Raw genomic sequence first — 19,847 nt, forward strand, 5'->3', positions numbered from 1 at the left:
GCTGGAAATCCCAGAGCCTCCGTGCTGTTCTCTGGGTGGAAGGAGGAGTACCCGGGAAACGCAGCTGCAGAGCTCAGCTCTGAAACACCTGGAATCCTTCACCGGGGAGTTGCCACCACGTGACCTCCCTCTGGCCCCAGCCCTGCTCACGGGTCACCTGTTAAAACATCATTCAGGCTGTGCCAGTTCGGAGTTTTCTGCCCCTCTGACTGTGGTTGGTCTGAGACTCACTTCTGCATACCTGATCATCATCAGGGCTTTCAGATAAATTCAGAGTGTAGATAGAATTCTGGACAAATGGATGAGGTCTCCAGGAAGACACCCTGTCCTCAAGGCCCCGGTGTACCGTTTGCACACAGATGACGGGCGCCCTGTCATCCTACAGCGGAGTAAAGCAGGGGCAGCAGGAAGCCCTGCCGTGGAGACCTTGGATCTCCTTTCGCGACATCCCTCACCCTGGGAAGAGAGGACAATGTGTATTCCTTCCAGTCAACTTGAACTTCTCCTTTTCCCTGCTTCAGACGGGCTCCTGCTTGTTCAGCCCCCTTTTCAGCGACCCGGGCTGCTGATGCTGGGAAGCATTTTAAGATCCTGGGCTCAAGGGCAGCAGCTCCTCCAGGCCGTAGGCCCTGCACACTATGTAACACGTTTAAATAAAAGGTCATTTTCAAACCTGCAGCTGAGATGACGTTGATTTGCATATGTTCTGTCTGTTTGGACATTTCCTTGGGAGGATTAGGGCTTAGAGTGGATAGAGATTGAGGTGGCTGCTGGGACTTGGAGGGAATAGGCATCCATGGGGACATCCTTCCACGTGCCCCAGGACGTAAGCAAAAGAAAGAAAGGTCTACGAGAGCTAAGGAAATGAACGCCACCCCTCCCATGGGCCTGCCCCCTCCCACCGCCTTGAAGAGTGTGTCTGGTATTCACAGACATTTGCCCCATCGGGACAGGCTATTGTAAAGTGTCTTATGCAACCTAGGAAGGATGAAATTGTCTAGCTTATCCCTTTCTTCAACTAACACCATCTGAGTGCGTCAGCTGTGTGCCAGCTCTGTTCGAAGCCCAGACGACCCAAAGTCCATTCTCTGTCCCACCCCAGTTCGCCTCTAGGGAGTGAGCGATTCCACCCAAGACCCCAGAGGGGCTGATGTCCAGGGAAATGTGTGCCTCTGCGCTGACTGTCTCATGTCCCCACTTTCCTCCCCCATCCCTTAAAGAAACAACCAGTGGCGATAAACTAACCGTTTTTGTTGTCATTCTGTTCACATACACGTGTGTACACTTTGGGCCTAACTAGTAACCTGTAACTATGGAAACGGAGGCTGCCAGCACAGCTGTGAGGACACGGACACAGGCCCCGTGTGCGGCTGCCACCAGAAGTACGCCCTGCACTCAGACGGCCGGACATGCATCGGTGAGTAAGCCCTTCGGCCGAGCACCAGCGCTCTGCGCCACCCTGCCCCCCGAAAGTGGCCACACCCCACTGCATCCTGCTTTCCAAGAAGGAAGCTTAGGGGGACAAATAAAGGGAGCCCCCCACGATACTGATGGGGCTGGCGGGCGACCCCAAGGGGAGCTTTCTGTGAACACCTCCCAGGGTCGCCCATCCACCCAGACCAAGCGCCTCTGCTTTGTGTCACCGCGGGTTTTCTGAGGGGCCTCATCCTCCGCGTGCAGGTGGTTCCAGGCAGGTGATCTGCGGGGAGGAGGGTGGTGTGTGCGCCTCTGGAGGGCAGCTTCTGTTCCTGAAGCACAGGGGTTTCCTCCCCTAACGTGGAGACACACCGGAGACTCGGCCAGCCTGCATCACCACCTCCTTGGCGGTGTGAGCTGCCCACAGCATCTGGAAAACCAAGAGCTTTTCTCAGAAAACTGCTTTCAGTCTTGGTTGTCTAGAACAGCAGGGGAGAGGGCTGGTGTGAATCCCGGGTCAGGTCTGGGTGTCTTTAACTGCTCTCCACTCCCGAGCTACGGGGCCTCTCGCCGGACCTCCTCTCCCACCTAGAGCCCCTTCTTCTCGGGTGCCCCCTCCTGACACCCCTCGGGTGTCACCTCACCTGTTGCAAGAGTGTCAGTTTCAGTCTCTGTCACCTCCGCCCTCCTGGTCCTTAGTTGCAAGGGGAAGCTTGAGTATTTGTGATTATCTCAACTTATAATCACTAGTAAGTTCTTTCCCCACTCAAAACTAACAGCCTACTTTTTAACTGAGAAAAAGAGGAATTTCAAAGTTGGTGCCCAGAGTTCACCCTCCTCTTTCTCTACAACACTGGCAAAGTTCAGCACCCCCCCCCCGCAAGTCAGTTATCATATTCATTTTTTGTAAAAATGCCCTGTTTTTTTAGTATCGACTCAGAAGATATTTCTTGAGGGACTTTCAAGTAACAGAAAAGGGTTGGCAAGCAAGCAAAGCCATGAAGCCCGGAGTCTGCTGTCACCTTCTGTCCCCCGTGGCTCTGCTCCCTTGTGCCCCGGGGGAGTCGGGCGGAGGGGCCGGGCCGGGCAGCAGCGGTCGCGTCCCAGTCCCGGGCTGTCGTCCCAGGTGCTGCCTGCGTGGTTCTCCCTTCCTCTGTGTGGTCTCTCCTCTCAGACAGCCATTTTGGGTTTCATTTTATCTCATTCCTCCTGCTTTTCTGGTGATGGTCCCTGATTGCCTGTCTTGTCTGATAACTGACGTTCGTTAATGATTTTCAGAGCCAAAAGCCAAACCAAACCAAAGAACCAAAAAAAAAAAATAATCAAAGCAGAACCCGGTCTCAGACCAGTGTCTCTATTGCAGCCTGATCCCATCTAGAACTCCCTCTCCCACCTCTCTCCCTGTCTCCACTGACCCCGGGGGCTCTCCCGGCCCGCCGGCCCCCTTCCTGTCTCGTCTGCTGGGGTCTCCCACAGCGTTTGCGTCTGCAGTGGAGCTGCCTCCTCCAGCCCCTGGAGCAGCGCAGACAGCTGCCGGCCAGACACACGCCCAGCCTCGTCTAACACTCCTTGTCTTTGTGCACCTGGCTCATCCTCTCTTATTTTTTTATCCTTTAGTGTCTGCTGCACGTGAAGGTCCCTGCTTGGATCTGCTGTCTAACATAGCTTCCCTCACCCTGCCCCTTCCCCTCCCCTCTCCTTAGAAATCCTTTCCCAGACCCAGCTCCTGGGCGCTGGGCCGTTACTCCCTGCTGGCCCAGAGAACCTTTCATCTGCCTTTGCTCACTGCTCCCCGGGCTCCCCCGGGAGCGAATGTCCCCACACATCTCCCACTGAGCAAAGAAACGCGAGCCAGCTAACCTCACGTGCTCCTCTACGGGGACATGCCGGCAGCTCCCGGCCGCACGGCCGGCTGTCTCTCTGTGCACACTCCTAAAACGGCCAACCCTCTTTGCAGCCTCTCGTTGAGCACTTGAGTGTCTCGCTCCAGTCCTCCATAGACAAGCAGGCAACCAGCGCTGCCCAAATCGACCCCCTGGCTTCTCTGTGTCTGTTCGGTTGGATCCACTGTTGAGTGTATGCGTGTTTGTCCCTCTGTATGTTTTGTTCGTAATTCTGCATGAGTGCTGGACGCATTTTCACGCCCTTGAGACAGGGCGTCTGCTGTCCAGGCGTATCCATCACCGGACCTCGCGGGTCCTGTCCCCCCTCGTCCTGGGCCTTGTCCTGTGCCTGCGTCTTCAGCCTGAGCCGGGGTGTCTGTAGCTGCCTGGGTCTTCGTGAGCTCCGCAGGGGTGCTGTCCACCTCTCCGGCCCTCTGCACGCGGTCCTGTCTGTTCTGACCTCAGCCCCCTCCTGTGTTTGTTTGCAGATGGGCCCTGTGTCCCCCGTCCTCTTGTGGTCATATCCCTCTTCTGCCCCCCTCCCCCGCTCTGCCGCCTCTTCGCTCTGCCCTGAACACGCCATCTGGAGGTTCCTGGGATTAGCCCCTTGGCGAGGACGCCGCGCTGGCCCGGCATGCGCCACGCCAAGAGGCTGACTGTCTTGGGCCGCGGGAAGTGGGCTCTCATTAACCACCGGCTCCGTGTTTGTCCCTTACTTGTGTTTTAGAAAAGGATGAGGCTGCAATTGAGCGCTCTCAGTGCAATGCCACGTCAGTAGCTGATGTGGACAAGCGGGGGAAACGGCGGCTACTCATGGGTAACACTTTTCTTCCACTTCCTTTGTTGTACTTGCACCTTTGTTCATGTGTGTGTGTGTGTGTGTGTGTGTGTGTGTGTGGTATGTGCTGGCGTGTGGGGTGTCTGTGTGCGTACTTGTATGTCAGGCTGTGAGAGCTGTGCTGGCGTGTGGGGTGAGCACGTGTGGGGACTGTTCATCTGTGCGGTGTGCCCACGTGTGTGTGATCGTGCGTGCCGTGGGTGAGCGTGAGGGGCTCTGCTCCAGATGTGAACTCACTTTTTCCTTTTTAAGGTTTTTACCCTTCATCGAATACATGTATTTCTCTGTGTGTTTGTAGCAAAGAACCCAGAGGCAGTGTCTCGTGGCTTCTGCGTGTAAGGACATGTGCTCTGTAAACCCCCTCTACTCGCAGTAATGCCCACATGTGCAGTTAGGGTTCCAGGGTCAGCAAAGCAACGCTGAGACGCAGAAGCAAAGTGGGTGTTAGTGTAGAACAGGGGTTCAGGCAGCACGTCCTTATCTGTCTCCTCGCCAGAGAGGAACCACGTGCAGGGGGAAAAAAACTACATCTAAATGCGGGGCAGCAGGGTCTCGGGGTGTCCAGTCCACCCTGCTTGCTTTATAGTTGGGAAATCTGCTACCCAGAGAGGGGAGGACTGATCAGGGTCACCTGGCAGCCCCTTCTGGCCCCAAAGCTCCCCAGTCCGTGAATGACCCCAGCCCAAGCCCACTTTTCCCCAGCCCGCCCCCCTCGGGCCCCCGCCCCCCTCGGGGGTCCATGTGATGTCAGCTGCGCTCTGAGCCCTGCCCTGGGCTGGATGCAGACTCTAGGGAAGCTTTCCCAGAAACACCTGGGGCCGCTCCGGGTGGCTGGAGGCCTGCTGGTGTAGCTGATCCCAGGCAGGGTGAGGAAAACGGAGAAAAGAACTGCTCTGCACCTGAGCTCGGTCTGCAGAACAGAAGAGCCATCTGTCTCCACATTCACTCGTTCCTCTGCCCCTCAGCCAGTGCCAGTTCTGGGGTCGCTGGCCCCTGGGTGGCACTAGCCGTCAGGCCTCTGGAGCACAGCTATCGGGTCACCTGGGATTGTCACGACCTTCTTTGTGGCACTCCTGTTAGGTCACACCAGCCTTGGGAGCTGTGAGGTCAGGTGGTGCATTTCTCACATCTCGGAGGAGGAAACTGAGGCTCACTGGGGTGCCCTGGCTTGCCCAAGGTCACACGTAAGTTACCCTGCACAGCTGAGCTTAACCCAGAGGTCATGGCCACGTGGGCCATCTTAAGTGTCGGCGTCACAGGACCGTGGAGATCAGAGCCTAAAGGTCCCAGAGAGGTCAGTCAGTGTTGTGGTCCTCGTAGGGACCTCAAAGGAGCCCAGGCATCTGGGGAGGAGTCTGAGTGGGGCTGAGGGAGGGATGTGGCCTTGAGTGCCAGGGAGTAGGCTTGAGGTCTCCCCCAGTGAGGAAGCCGTGGGCTGGCCGACAGCTCTGTGAACCCCCGGTCCGTGCTGGGCAGGACAGATGTAGCCCTGTTCTCAGACGAGAGCGCTACAGGCCAGAGAGGGCAGAGGACTCACTCTGGTTACACAGGGACAGGCTCAGGCTAGAAGCCCGCTCTCTGCAGGTTCTCTGTACGAGGCTGTCTCGTTGACTTGGGCCATCGGGCTTGGCCTGGAAACCACGAAGGGGTGGGCTTAGAGGCTCCGGCAATCAGGTGTGTCCACTGCCCTGCACAAAAGGCTGAGTCAGTACTAAGGACTTTCTGAAGAGGTGGCTGGCAGCGGGTGATGGGAACCTACGAGCTTCTGGTGCTCTGATGGCCCCTGGGGACACAGTGCAGGGCCTTGCGCAGAGCAGGACCTCAGGAAAAGCTGGTTGCCTCGGAGCAGGAACGAAGGCTTCCTGGAGGAGGTGCCCAGGGATGCATAGGGCCTCACTGCTCACTCTTCACGCAGGCAGGTGTCTGGCGAGGAGAGAAAGGGCGGGGCCTGGAGCCTGGATGAGCCTGGCAATGGGAAGGGTAGATCTGAGGCAAGGTGGGTGACGACACGGGGCAGTTCTCCAGGTCGGGCTCAGCAGGAAGGCCAGCTGGAGGGAGAGGGCGGGTGAACCTTGCGGCCCGGGGAAGGCCCCTTCCCCTCCAGCCACAGCCTCCCTGCCAACAGGGCTGAGCCCAGGCACGGAGCTCGTGTTCAGCAAGAACCGGGGTGGTCAGACTTCACCCCGTCACTGAACGGGTCCCACGTGCGGCTGGTCTCTGGTCAGCTGGGGTCCCCGGCTGAGGCTCTGAGCTCCTGTCCTCAGTCTAGTCACACACACGTCCTCAGTCTCTCTCTCTCACACACGCACCATGGGCTGGTGGAAGGAGGTGGGACCTGGTGACTTAGCTGTGTCGGGGGGTCGAACTTGGGGGAGAGGGAGGGTGCCAGGCGGGGCTTGTCAGAGAAAAGGAGGGGAGGCAGGGCACTGGCTGGCCCCGGGTGGGCGGACCGAGGCTCGGAGAGGATGGGACTCACCCACAGCCCCCCTGTGAGTTGGGCAGAACCAGGCATCCTGGCACCTGGGCCCTGGCACTCTGGGGACCAAGTGTGGCTAGAGGGAGCAGTCCAGCCCCTGTCCTGAGAAGGCGCAGAGCAGCCAGCCGGAAGTCCTTGGCTTCCTGTCGAGCCTGAGGCCTTAGAGCTTTCGCCTCCATCTGGGCCTCAGACGAAATTTGATTCTGATTCTAGCCGGTCTGTAGGCTCATCTCATCAAGTGTGAAAGCCGTGGGAGGCTTCACCTCCACAGGCAGCTGACACACAGCACGCTTCTGACTGCCACTTTCCCAGCCCCCAGAAATGAGAGTGGGGCGAGGGCAGGGTCCCGGGAGTGGTGGGTGTGAGCACGCCCTCCCCGAGACCCTGAGGGCGGCTTCTGTGAGGTGGGACTGCAGGTGGAAGGGGTCCCTGCAGCTGTGTGGGCAGTGGGCTCAGAGCGCACCTACCGGGAAGCCTGGGCTGGGACACACCTGAGCTCTCCGCACTCCTTCCGGGCCTGACTCACCTACGAGACCGTGTTCCCCAGCCGCCCCACCCCGTCCGCCGGCCCCCTCTCCTCTGTCCTGCTTTAACTCTTTCATTGAGGATTCGGTCCACGTGGGTCCCCAGTCCCTTCAGGGATATACCTCAGTGTCCCTGGCTGCCTGGTCGCCCCTCCCCATGCCCACTTCCTGATGTTTTTGCTGGTCAGCGTGGCTCCCCTGCCCAGCCACACTCAGGGGGGCCCTGGAGTGGTAATACTGATTGTCCACCAGAGCCACGAATGGAAGGCACCCCAAAGAGGCCAAGGCACCTCTTTTTTTCTCAGTACAGTTTTCAGAGGAGCCCCAGAGTATAGAAACAGATGACAATGACCAAGCGCCTCGGTACCCCTGCCCACTGGTTCCCGTCCCACCCACCTGGGAGGGCCTGCCCCTGAAGCCCATGCTTGCCTCCATGCGGGCGTCTCTAGCTGGCTCCAGCCAAGGGCAGGCCAGGTGGCGGCCGCTGACTATTGACCGACGCGTCGCCGGAGCTCAGGGCTTTCCGTGGCGGGATCTCCTGGTCTGTCCCAAGGAAGTTGGGGCGCTTTGGGGTTGCTCAGCCGGGCTGTATCTTTCTTTGAAGAGCTGTGTGCTTGTCCTCAGAGCAGGGACACTTGATGGGAGTGGCGCCAACCGTGACTCCTCTTTCTGGTTTGTGCTCCTGGCCCAGGCTCTGGAGCCAGACCTGGGCTCTGCGCCCCCATCACCACACTCACGTCTCTGAGCCTCGGCTTTGTCTTTTGCAGAAAGAGGGCTGTGGTCCCTCCTCTGAAGCAGGCTGGCGAGAGCCTTGGCGTGCGGCACCTGGCCGTGTGTGTGGCAGGCCCCAGGTGCCCGGTCACATCCCATTCTTCCCCTGGCCGTTAGCATTTTACTGCCAGCAAGGAATACAGCCTCGAGATGGCGAGGCCCAGGCAGTGAGGCGGGAAGCCCAGGGCCTGCCTGACCTTGGTCAGGTCGTAGGTGGGCTGACGCAGTCAGAAGGGGGACCTGGAGAACGAGAAGGGTGAATAAGCACCTCTCAGAGGCCAGCCAGGTGCCCAGAATCTGGACCCTTCCAGGAGGCCCGCCCAGCTCACAGACTGGAACTGTGAAAAGAAAGGGCAGATGCAGACCCCGAGGGCCAGCTTCGCTCTGCCCTGCCCCCGGCCCTGGCCCCAAGAAGTCACGGGTGGGGGGGGGGGCGTGGGGGGCATACACCAGGGCTGAAGGCCGCACCCGGAAGCAGGGAGGTTTGTGCACGGGGGCTGGGCCCTGTCTTCCTCAGCCCCAGGCTGTCATCTCGCCTGTCCTTCCCCCTGTCCCGTGTCCCCGGGGCAGCCCTCAGGAACCTGGAACGAGGCTTCCCGTCTGTTGAGCAGGCTTGGGGCTAAGTGCTTGTGTGCCTAGACATAGTCAGTGTTCCCAGGACCTGCAAGGATGCCATTCAGCGTTTCGGATGAGGAAACTGAGGCCCAGGGAGGTGAGTGGCTGGCCCAGCCCCACACCATCCTGCCCTACCCCACAGCGCAGCGCACTCCCTCCAGGGCAGGGGGCTGGTGACGGGCCTGTCTCCCCGCACTTTGCCCAGGGCTGGCGCTAAGAGCTCGGAGAGTGCTGGCAGCTGTTGGTGGGTGTTCCGGGGAGGAGGGTCTAACACCCAAACCTCCCCGCTCACACACCGCTGGAGGGGCGGTGCAGCACCAAGGAAACGTCACTGGCCAGGTGACCTTTCTCAGGCTGCTTCTGCCCACCAAGCCTCCTGCACCTCCTGTGGAACGGGTTTGTGATGCTGTGCCCGCGCTCCTGAGGATGGCCTCGCGGGAGAGGCTGCCCGCAGCGCCCGTCCACTTAACTTCAGAAAAGGCGAGAGGCAGAGGCCAGGGGAGAGGCTGAGGATGGCCTCACAGGAGAGGCTGCCCGCAGCCCCCGTCCACTTGCCTGTCAGAAAAGGCGAGAGGCAGAGGCCAGGGGTGAGGCTTGCTGCCGGGGCCCTGCTCTGCCGCCTGCTCCAGTGTAAAACCTCTGTGTCCTCTGGGCCATTCGAGATCCCCCCAGAGCGTACAAAGAAACCTCCCCCCGGGGTCAGCTCACCTCTCCCCTGCAGCTCTCACCGCAGACCATAGGGCACCGTCCTCAGGTCCGGGAGGTTCTGCTCTCCGAGCACTAGTGTGAAAACAGCCCTCACCGGGCAGGCCTGTGACAAGGCCTTGCCCTGAAATCCCAAGCCCCCTGGTGTCTGCAGGAGACAGTTCTCCGGACAGAAACCGACCCCACAGCGAGCGGCCCTGCGCAGGACCGAGTTCCCCGGCAGGTGGAGCCCCGAGGGCTGGCGTGGACCCACTGGCCTATTACCTCCTCGCGGCCGGGCTGCAGTCAGCACAGGGCCGAGGGGAACTCACAGTCACCGGGCCGCGTGCTCCAAGGCCAGGCCAGCCCCTCGAGGACTGAGAAGTGGCCTCAGGCGGAGGGCGGGGCTGGGGGCCAGGTGGGGCCTGGCGAGGCCTCCTTTCCTACTTGCCCTCACGCTCAGGCTTGGGAGGCCCCTGCTCGTCGGGCTGCAGTCCTGGCCTCCACGACCACCTGCCCCCAGCCACCTCCTCCGCCCAGGACCTCCACACGCACTGTCACCATCCCAGCGGCCACCAGCCTGCACCCCAGGGCCCAGCTCCACTCAGAGGCCCAGGCGCTCTGGGGTGGCTTTGTCCAGCACCATGGGTTAGAGCGCCCCCTGCAGGTGTTGCTCAGAAGCGGACGCGACCCAGGTGGAGCAGGGGCTTCTGGGCAGACGTGGAGAGGGGGGGACCCAGAGGCAGAGTGGATGGGAGCAGGGCGCGGGCACGCGGCAGGCTGGCCAGGTGGCCGGGGAAGCCAATTCTGTCGGCCTGACTCTCGTCACTTTCCAGAGGGACCCCATGAGGAAGATGGACCTCACTGTGGGGCTCTGTGAGGGACTCAAGCCTGTGGACACTGCTCATGACGGGCTGCAGGGTGATCCAGAGGTCGGGGGGCCAGCATGTAGAGACTGGGCAGCCGGGGAGACTGGGACCACTGTGTAAGGGCCTTGCCGGGGAGCGTGGCCTTTATCCCAAAGTGATGGGAACCCTAGAAGGCTCAGGAATCAACTGAGGGGAAAGGGTCAGAGGTCAGGGTGTCCACGGCTGGGCCAGGAGAGCCGGCAGCCAACCCCTCTTCGCAGCGGGCTGCAGGTGGTCTTGGCGGCAGAAAGGCCGGTGGACCAGCCCCGACTGAGGCCTGACAGATCTCGGCAGGGGACTCGGGCTACTCCCGCCACCAGGGTGGTGCCACGTCAAGGGGCAGGGCAGACCCTGGGCTCGCGGGGTCTCTGCAGGTCGCTGTGCCCACACCTGGGCCACCGCTCAGAGCCTCTGGGGGCGGGGCCAGAAACCTGCACGGTCGACAAGCTGCAGGTGGAAGACCCTTTGCCCAAAGCCCCACAGCGTGTCAGGAGCTGAGTGTGGCCCTCGGGCCTCTGGACCCGCGTCTCACCACAGGCGGCTCCCCTTGGCGCCCTGTGGTCAGCGTGTCGTGCTGTTTGCAGATGGTCTCCGAGGCCTGAGCTCCCTCCCACCCTCTCGCCCTTCAGTCCAGCCCACTTCCACCTCAGCGTCACCTTCCAGTGCCCGTGACTGTGGCTGCTGCCGGTAGACTCATGGTCCCCTGTGCTGTCGGGTTCATCTCCGACACTGTCCCCCACCAGGCCCGGCAGGGGACAGGGGCTCGGTCACCTCGCATCCTCTCATTCTTCATGGGGCCTCCAAAGTCCTGTTCTTTCATCTGCTGGTTCAGCAGAAATCAGGCCCCTCGCCGTGCCGCTCCTGCACTGGGTGCTGGGCACTGGGGTCACCCGGAGAGCGAGTAGTCACTGGGGGAGACCACCGCCCAGATGCAAGCCCAGGGCCTGGGGGAGCCGGGGGTGCAGGTGCCAGGAGAGCTCGGGAGGGGCCTCCTGAGTCGTGACAAAGGCGCGAGGCTGAGCCATGGCAGCCACCCTGCTCGGGGCAGGTGGGCTGAGCGCTGGGGGTGAGCCGAGGGATAAACCACTAACCCCTGAGGCCTGGGTCGGTGCCGGGTTCATCTCCAGCTCCTCTCTCACGGCCACCCAGCACCAAAGGAGTCGATCCCAGACTGTTGGTTGCACAGAGGAGGGAACCGTCCGCTGCCCCGCTAGGCTGAGACCTCCAGAGGCCAGGGACTGGGCGTGAGGCACGTCTGCCCAGCGCAGAGCAGGGGTCAGGTGAATCAGCGGCTGTCTTGGGTACTGAGGCTCCACAGGCGGAGGTCCTAAGGGTGGCACCAGGAGTGCGCGCGCGGTCACCACTGTGACAGCTCGCCGAGCACCGTCACGCGCGCACCTTGTCTGGGCCTCGCGACCAAGCACCGTCACGCGCGCACCTTGTCTGGGCCTCGCGACCGAGCACCGTCACGCGCGCACCTTGTCTGGGCCTTGCGAGGACCAGGTGGCAGGTGTTACATCTCCACGACACGCGGCCAGAAGCTCAGGCTCTGAGACGTGAAGGGACGTGCCCGACCCTGCGGGGCAGCATTCCGAGCGGTGTTTTCTGCCCCTGTGGCTGCTGCGTCAGCCACTACACTGTGACTGAGACCGTCCTTCAGGCCGGACCTCGCCCCAGACCTAGGGTGGTGCAAGCACCCAGCGCCAACTCAAGGGGCGTCCTGCCGTCCGAGCCCCGGCCGGGCTGCACGGCACGTCCTGCTGAGTGGCTGCCCGTGCCACCGCTCCCCTCCCTGCCCCCGCCCCGCCCGGCGTGGCCCAAAGCGGAATTCCCCCAGGGAAACACTAAAGATTGGCCTTTTAACACATCTGGGGTCTTCCCATCTGCTGAAAAGGGGCTCACTCCCAAGCCCCTCCCCACTTTAGTCCCCCGATGCCGTGCCCCGCCTTCCCCCCTTTGCCAGCCCAGCCTTGTGGGTGAGAGTTCTCCCCTCTCGCTGGGTGAGGAGGCCCGTGGGTGCACCTCGCTGCCCCCTCAGGCCACTGGCTCTGCTGCCCCACTGCAGGCCGCCCCCGAGGATCCCCCCCCGGAGGCCTGGCTCACTCAGCAGCTTGGAGTCTCACAGTCTTGGGTTCCAGTACTGGCTTCTCCCAGTGGCTGTGTGACCTGTGCGCTCACCCGGGGCCCTGCCCTTAGAAGGGCCCACAGTTGGCTGAGTGCTCGGCTGTCTGTTGGAAAATTCTTAACAATTTTTGAACAAGGGCCCTTCACTTTTATTTCACACTGGGTCCCACAAATCGTGCAGCTAATCCTGCCTAGAAAAGGTCCTTTACTCCTCTGAGCCTCGGTTTCTCCACCTGCAAAGGGCCCACGGTGGGGGAAGGCGCGTCCTTGGGGCAGATGGAGTAGCATTCGTGGAGACGGGGCGCACTGGGCAGGAGCTAGAGAGCCAGGTACGCGCTTGGCTGTGCGGGCCCCGGCTGGGGCTGGCTGGGGCTGGCTTGGATGGAGATCTGAGCCTGCTGGTGGGTTAGAGTACACCCACCGGGTCCCACCAGCCCTGCCCCTTACCAGCCCAGCTGCTCTGCGCCGATTCCCAGTGTTCGGCACCAGTTCTGCACCTGGGAGGCAAGGGGCCGTCCACAGAGCTGCTGTAGCGTGGGGGAGCCTAGTGCAGCGATGCCTGTGGGATGGGCTGGCCAGCACCCAGGGGAGCCCAAAGAGCTCTTGTACCAAACATTGTCTAGGGTAACACAGGAGACTGAAAGGGTGCTCGCTACAGGGGAGAGACCTGCCCTGAGGGCGCAGAGAGCGAGTGACCATCCAGGCTTGACCCCGGCCCCAGCTCGGCCTCCTTCTCCTACCCAGAGGGCAGGTGCGGCCAGCAGGTCTCCAGGGCCCCGGTCGCTCGGGAGGCCTAAGATTCCGAGTCCCATCAGGGCCTCCAGAGACAGGAAGGGCCTGCAAGCCCCCTGGAGCCTGGTTGGCCGGGTCCCTTTTTCAGGGACACAGTCCCCGGTGCCCACGCCACGTCCCACCTCCACCACCATGGAGAGACCCAGTGGTCATCCCACTGTCGCCAAGTAAGGCCACCCAGCTGTGCCCCAGCCCAAGCTCTCGGCACCTTCTGCTGCCCGCCCCCTGCTCTCGGGCCTTCCCCCTGCCTCTCCAAGGCCTGAGCCTTAACTACCTGCACCTGGAAAACAGGCAGGTTCTCTGCCCCCTCTCCAGAGGGGCTCTCCCACGTAAAAGGCTGGAAAGGCACATGGGGGTACCTTGGCTCTGGAGTTGAGGGCCGGAGGCGGGATTTCCCTCTCTGGTTGTAACCTCAGGGTAGGAAGCTAACATTGTTGAGCAGCTACTCCAGGCTGGGCCCTGGGCCAGACGCTGTTGAGTGTGGGGTGTCTTTGATCCTCCCCTCAGCCCTGGGAGGGAAGGCTTGCCGTCCTCACCTGCCAGGTGTAGGTGCTGAGGTCGAGCCCCGAGGGGCGGACTCGCTGGGTCACTCAGTGAGCGACAGAGCCAGAGTCACACCCTGGCCTCCCCACCTCCACTGCCCCAGTAGACGGGCGGCGGGGGAGACAAGAGGGCCTGCGCAGGCGTGTGCGGGTCAGAGCTTGGCCCACGCGCACGTGGAGGCCAGCCCGCATGCGCACACGGAGGGCGGAGGCCTCCTTTCTGCGTCTGGAGGCTGCTCGTGGAGGTCTCTGCGCTGACCTTGACCCATGAGCAGGCAGGAGGCCTCCCAGCCACTGGGCAACGTGCCCCACAGCAGGCAGACAGAAGCTGGAGGGCTGGAGTATGGGGGGCACGCTGAGAGCCTGGGGAGAGGCAGGGGCGAGGAGGCTGGCCTTGCGGTAGCGGTGACAGCTTGTCCTACCGCGGTGAAGGCTTCAACCTCGAGAAAACGGGCAGCGGCCCCGGGCAGCAGGCAGCCCCCGAGTTCAGGGTGTTAAGGACAGCCGCCATCGTGGTCACCCCACAGAAACACACACACACACACACACACACACACACACACACACACAGGGAAAGCCCAGTTTCCTCCTCTCCCTGCTCCGTCCACCCCTTACAAGTTGAAGTTCAAAGGAAAGACATTAGCAGCAGAGACTCCTGGCAACTGGGGGTATGTATTCATTTAGTCATCACTCCTGCGTTCATCCCCAAACTCCCAGAGAAAACAGAATGCACCTTGCAGGAATGCAGACACCACAGAAGGACAGACAGAATAAATGGGGTAGGGGGAAAGTTCTGGGGAGAGTCCCGCTGGGGCCAGGCAGCCAGGGGCAGCCACGGTAGACAGGCAGGGGATTTCAGGTTACAAGAGGTGGGGGCCCTTGGCGCTTCCCTTCCTAGCAGCGAAGGGGAGAGGGAAGTTCCCACAACACCAAAGCACGCCAGATGCTCAGGAAGAAACCCAGGTTGAAAGGCTCAGAGGCCCGGGAACTAGGCTCCTCCACGTGCCCCGGTGACCCAGGTGTGCCAGCCCCTTCTCCGGGCCTGGGGAGGATCATTCTCACCACACGACGAGCTCAGTGACCTTAGTTATGCCCCAGCTACTCCAGCCCTTTGAATTTGCAAGAGGAAAAAAAAAAAGCACTAGACTAGCTTCAAGTGGACAAAAAACAGACGCCTTTGGCTTATCGTTCAGCGAGAACAGATGTTGGGCTGAGAGCCTCATCAAGGTGATGGATGGTGCGCGGGCTCTGGGAACCTCCCCTTGCAACTCCACGGCCAGGGCCACAAGCCATTCCGCGCTGAGACGAGTTTGGGAGCCCCAGTAACTGCCTGTCTGGGTTTGGAGTCCAAGTCCAGGCAAGGCAAGGGTTTAGGAATCTGTCCCTGGGTGGTTAAATACCAGCCCAGCACTGGCCCTGGTGGTGGTGTCGACCCTGTTGGCACCGCTGCCTGCGGTTTGCAAACAGTTTTCCCATCCATCATCATCAGAGGGGAAACAGTGTCATTCTCCCATTTTACAGATGGGGAGCCTGAGGTTCAGAGAGGCCCCACAGCTAGAGTGTATCAGAGTCAGAATTTGCATTGGAAACATTCATTTATTTATTTATTTTTGGCCATGCCCCGCGGTACGTGGGATCTTAGTTCACCAGCCAGGGATCGAATCCGCATCCCCTGCATTGGAAGCGCGGAGTCTTAACCACTGGACCGCCAGGGAAGTCCCCAGAGCCAGAATTTGAACTCAGGTCTCCTGTCTCAGGAGATTCCCCCCACAGGTGGGGAAAGGTGGTGGCTTCTGTCCAAGGAGACTGAGAGTGTCTTTTTCTCTTTCCCTCCTCAGAGACGTGTGCAGTAAATAACGGAGGCTGTGACCGGACGTGCAAGGACACGGCCACCGGCGTGCGATGCAGCTGCCCGGTTGGATTCACACTGCAGCCGGATGGGAAGACGTGCAAAGGTCAGTGTGCACCACCTCCCTCGCCGGGCCCCGGGTGGTGCAGGCAGGGCAGGAGCGGGGCGGCACACTTGGGCTGGGTGTGCGACCACACATGGCTTCAGGGGCGAGGGTGGTCAGCTGCCACGTGCATTTCTGTTGGAGAAGCTAAGAAGAGGGAGAGTCAGCACCAGCGCTCCCCAGCAAGGCTCAAGGGAGCCCCAGTTCCACTGTATATTGATAGGTTCAGGCGGGGCTCTGATATCGAAGAATGTGGCTTCACCCTGGGTTGCACAAACGGGGTACCTTTTCTTTGGGCTTCCTAGGCCGGCAGAGGTTCCTTGTGGCCTCCCAGGGGGCAGGGCCAGGCTGGTTCCTGTGCTCACTCACCTTGGCCGGGGTGCGTCCTGCAGAGCTGGGGGCAGCAGGGCACAGGGCTCAGACCAGCCCAGGATGGTCTTCTTGTCGGCGTTAGCAAACTGAGGACACTGTGTCCTCGTCACTGGAAGAGGGAAGGTGTGCAGGGGGATCTCAACCGGAGGACTAAAGATGCAAAATTAGAAATAGGGATTGGGAAGGTCAGGAATGGGCCGGTCTGCCGGCTGCTGGAAGCCAGAGAAGGGTGAGCTTTCTCTGCCCACTGTCCCCGGCTCACTCCGAGGTTCCTGAGGGCCCGCGGGGGCTCAGCCGTGTTGGGGACCCCTCAGGAAACAGGAAGCAGAGGGGCTGGGAAGCCAGAGCTGTCTGAGCCCTAGGACTGAAGGGGCCAGCCCTACAGCACGGGGGCACCAGCCCTACAGCACGGGGGCACCAGCCCTACAGCACGGGGGCACCAGCCCAGGCAAAGACCTGCGGGCCTTGGGCGGGAGGCAGCCCTTGCGAGGAGTGAGGTGCAGCCCCTCAGCACTCCCAGACCAGCGCTCAGATCCCTGCCCAGGCTGGCTGCCCTCCTCCCATCACTCTGCCGGGAAGCGGGCAGGCCCGGAGGCCAGCATGGAAGGGCAAAGGAGCCAGAACTTCCACAGCCCAGTGGGTGAGAAGGTTGACAGCGGAGGCTCAGGTGATTTTGAATAGTCTGAGATGGGCTTCTGAAGCCTGTAAAAATAGACAGCATGTGACTTCTCCTCCCCAGCCGCTCTGCTGGGAAGAACCTAGTGATTATTGACAGAAATAACTGTTCTCCCACCTGTTTATTTGAAAATAAAGTCCTTCTGTAGCCTCCGCTCAGCCCACTTAGAGCGAGGGGTGTTCCGGGTGGGCGGGGGCTCTCTGAGGCCTTGCCACGTGGGCTTAATGCCAGGAGGGCTGGCCAGGGTCCACCGCAGACCCAGCCGTCCTCATAGCCCAGCAATGTCACAGCAGGTCCAGCCAGTTGCCCTTGGAGCCAGGACAGAAGAAGGTAGAATCGGGCCACCCACACCCCGTCCAAGGCACAGCGCTGACGCAGGACCGGAGGGGTAGGGCAGGGCTTAATTCCGGACTCGAGGCCAGGAGCTCGCCGCCGGGAGCCGACCTGTCTGGGCTGGAAAGGGGCCTCAGCAGTCACATGGCCCACAAGGAGCACCTAAGGGGACGCTGACTGCTGCCCCCTGCCCATCCTTGCTGGCGAGAGGGGCATCCATCCTCACCCCACCTTCAGTCTGGGCAGGGGGTAGGAGAGCGGGGAGGATGGAGGAAGAGGCTCTAATCCAGGCAACATAACTGCTGTGCAGAGGCCTGGGGTTCCAGGACCCAACGCAGCCAGGGTGCCCAGATCTGGGGAAGGTTCAGGGGAGGTCCAGGAGAAGGGGTTGGCCCTTCATCCTGTGAGCCTCGGCCAGGCGCCAGACACTCTTGGGCAAGGAGGCACAGGCCAGATTTTCGTTTGGAGACAGTCCCTGCCACTGTTGGGACGGGTTTCTAGGCAGGGTCGGGAAGAACAGGCTCGAGGTGACAATGGTTTGGGCCCGGGATGGCAGCAGAGGTGGAGAAGAGCTGTCTGAATGTTGTTATACGTAGAATTTGAGGATCGTGGGACTGGTCCAGAACTATATAGTAGGAACATCATAGCGTCTCCAAATCAGGGAACCCTGGAAACCAAATGTTGACCTCGAGACCCCCGGGTTTGGAGTCTTAGAGCCTTGGGCTTACAGTCTGAGTTTCCCGGGGCCTGGCTGGAGGGGCGCAGGGCAGGGTGCGGGGGCTCGGGGCGGGGGGCAAGCCAGCTGGGGATCCCCAACAAACCGAGGCCCTGGCCCTGGGGTGCTGGCTCCTCGGTCAGCATGCACGCCCTGGTCTTGGCAGGGCCCAGAGGAGGATATTGAAGGTTCAGTGTTTTCTGGAAGCCAGAAGGTCACTGCTAAGCAAGACCAGTGGCTGGAGGTCTGGGAAAATCCAGAGCTGAAAACCCAGGATGGCCGGGGATCACGTGGGCAGGTGGAGGCCTGCCCCAAAACATCAGGGCCGTGGGGGGCTCTGCAGGATCTGCCCCGTGCCCTTGCTTTGTCTCAAGAGTGTGGACAGCCCAGTCGCAGGGCTCCCTGGTTGGCGCTGTCCTGCTCGATACTGGGAAGCGGGCACCTTGCTAATTGGCCCTTCTGAGAGGAGGGAGGTCTGGGGCCTCAACTTCCTGAGCCAGAGCCTGGATTTCCTCAGGGACACCAGCCCCTCCTCCCAGCACCAGTCTGGGAGGACCGCCCCCAGCCCTGCCTGTTGGCCCTCTTCCCTCACCTGCCCTGTGCCCGGCCAGCCCAGCCCAGCAGCCTGCCCTCCCCCTAGGCTGCTCCAGAGTGATGCCAGCCCACTCCCACAGGCCCAAAACCCGCATCCACGTGGCCTCTGCGTTGCCAGGCTGCGCCCCCTCAGTGGGGTGGGCAGAGGGGGACAGGAGCAACCAACCTACTGCGTGTCCCCATAGCTCACCCCACACCTTTCCCCCCAACACGCACTGATGTTCAAACATTGGGTGACGCATCGAATGTTCCACTAACCTCTCAGCCCCCCGACTCGCTCATTCACTCATTCGTTCATCCATTCGTTCAGTGCCCCATCCTTCTGTGCAGGCCTCATGCTGGGCCCTGGGGCTCCAGGTGGGAGCCAGGTGCCCCGTCTGTCATCCCGCTGAAGGCAGGTCCCATGACAAGGGAGCAGCTAACTCTGGAGAGAACGTCAGGGAAGGCTTTCCAGGGGGTGCTTGTTCCCCAGGCAGGGTGGGGTGAGGGCTGCCGAGACAGGATCCAAGCGTGCAGAGAAGAGGAGGGCGGGGCCGCCGGGCTGGGTCAGGGTGTGGAGGGGAGACCGTGAGCCTCTGTAACCAGGTAGGGGACTGCTGGCCGCTGGTGGGGCCCGGTGGGAGCACAGTAGAGAAGGAGGGGGGTCTTGGAAGGGTGGGAGGTGGAAAGGCGGCAGAGGCTCATCAGAATGAAGGCCGAGGGGCCATGCGAGCCCACTGCCCCCTCACTACAGCTGAGGCTAGAGCCTGGGACGGGGCCTCCCCGACTCTGACCCCCAGGCAGCCCGCTACACCAGCTTGGGCCTCAAGCGAACAGCGCCTCGCACCTCCTGTCTAGCTGCCGTGACAGCCCCTGAGCCGACAGGCCCAGGTGGGGTAGGGGATGGGATTGGGGGTTCCAGAGGCCTGAGGCATTCCCGAGGAGGTGAGCCCTGAGCCGACAGGCCCAGATGGGGTAGGGGATGGGATTAGGGGGTTCCAGAAGGCCTGAGGCACTCCCAAGGAGGCGAGCCCCGAGCCGACAGGCCCAGATGGGGTAGGGGATGGGATTAGGGGGTTCCAGAAGGCCTGAGGCATTCCCGAGGAGGCGAGCCCCATCTGCATGTTCAGTCGTAGTGAAGGATGCTGGACAGGTGCCTGCTATTAGCCCAGTTTGCAGATGGGGAGCCTGAGGCTCAGAGAGGGGCCTTGCCCTGCCCAGGGTCACGGAGCTGAGCGGGCCCTCCGTTCTTCTGTCAGAGGCTTTTAGCCAGAATCTCCCGTCTTCTTATAACCCCCGGGGGAGGGGGCGACGGAGAGCCCCAGCCTCTGTCCTGGACAGGCCCTCGCTGCACTCGAGGTCTACTTCCTCTGAAGGCCGCAGGGCCAGCGTGCTGCACTGACGGGGCCGTCTCTGGAGACACCTGGGGCTGGGCTCAAGTCGGCCTCCTGCGTGGAGCTGTGACCTCCCCCGGAAAGTGGGAGATCTGGCCTCGGGTTGTTTTGACCGTCACACGAGACCTTGCCAGAAAGTGCTTGGCCTGGTCGCCAGCACGAGGTGATGCCCACCCAGCAGGTGCCGTGACCCCCAGAGGGTCCTGCTACTTCCTCTGGGGCGTGGGCTCATCCTGAGGCCGCTTTGTTCCTGAAACAC

At 61.5% G+C, this 19,847-nt stretch overlaps 1 protein-coding gene across 2 annotated transcripts in view; it reads left to right on the forward strand.

The window, feature by feature from the left end:
- Positions 1-19,847, forward strand: part of SCUBE1 (signal peptide, CUB domain and EGF like domain containing 1) — a 127,108-nt gene that overhangs the window by 73,970 nt on the left and 33,291 nt on the right. Inside the window, exons 6-8 of one of the 2 annotated variants that reach the window (XM_079938557.1) lie at positions 1,301-1,417; positions 4,027-4,116; positions 15,412-15,528. In XM_079938557.1, the coding sequence (XP_079794683.1) occupies positions 1,301-1,417; positions 4,027-4,116; positions 15,412-15,528 (324 nt within the window). The remainder of the gene's footprint in view (positions 1-1,300; positions 1,418-4,026; positions 4,117-15,411; positions 15,529-19,847) is intronic. The other variant, XM_079938558.1, reaches the window with a different exon arrangement.

The sequence above is a fragment of the Stenella coeruleoalba genome, assembly GCF_951394435.1.
Source record: "Stenella coeruleoalba genome assembly, chromosome: 11".
Classification (NCBI taxonomy): Eukaryota; Metazoa; Chordata; class Mammalia; order Artiodactyla; family Delphinidae; genus Stenella; species Stenella coeruleoalba.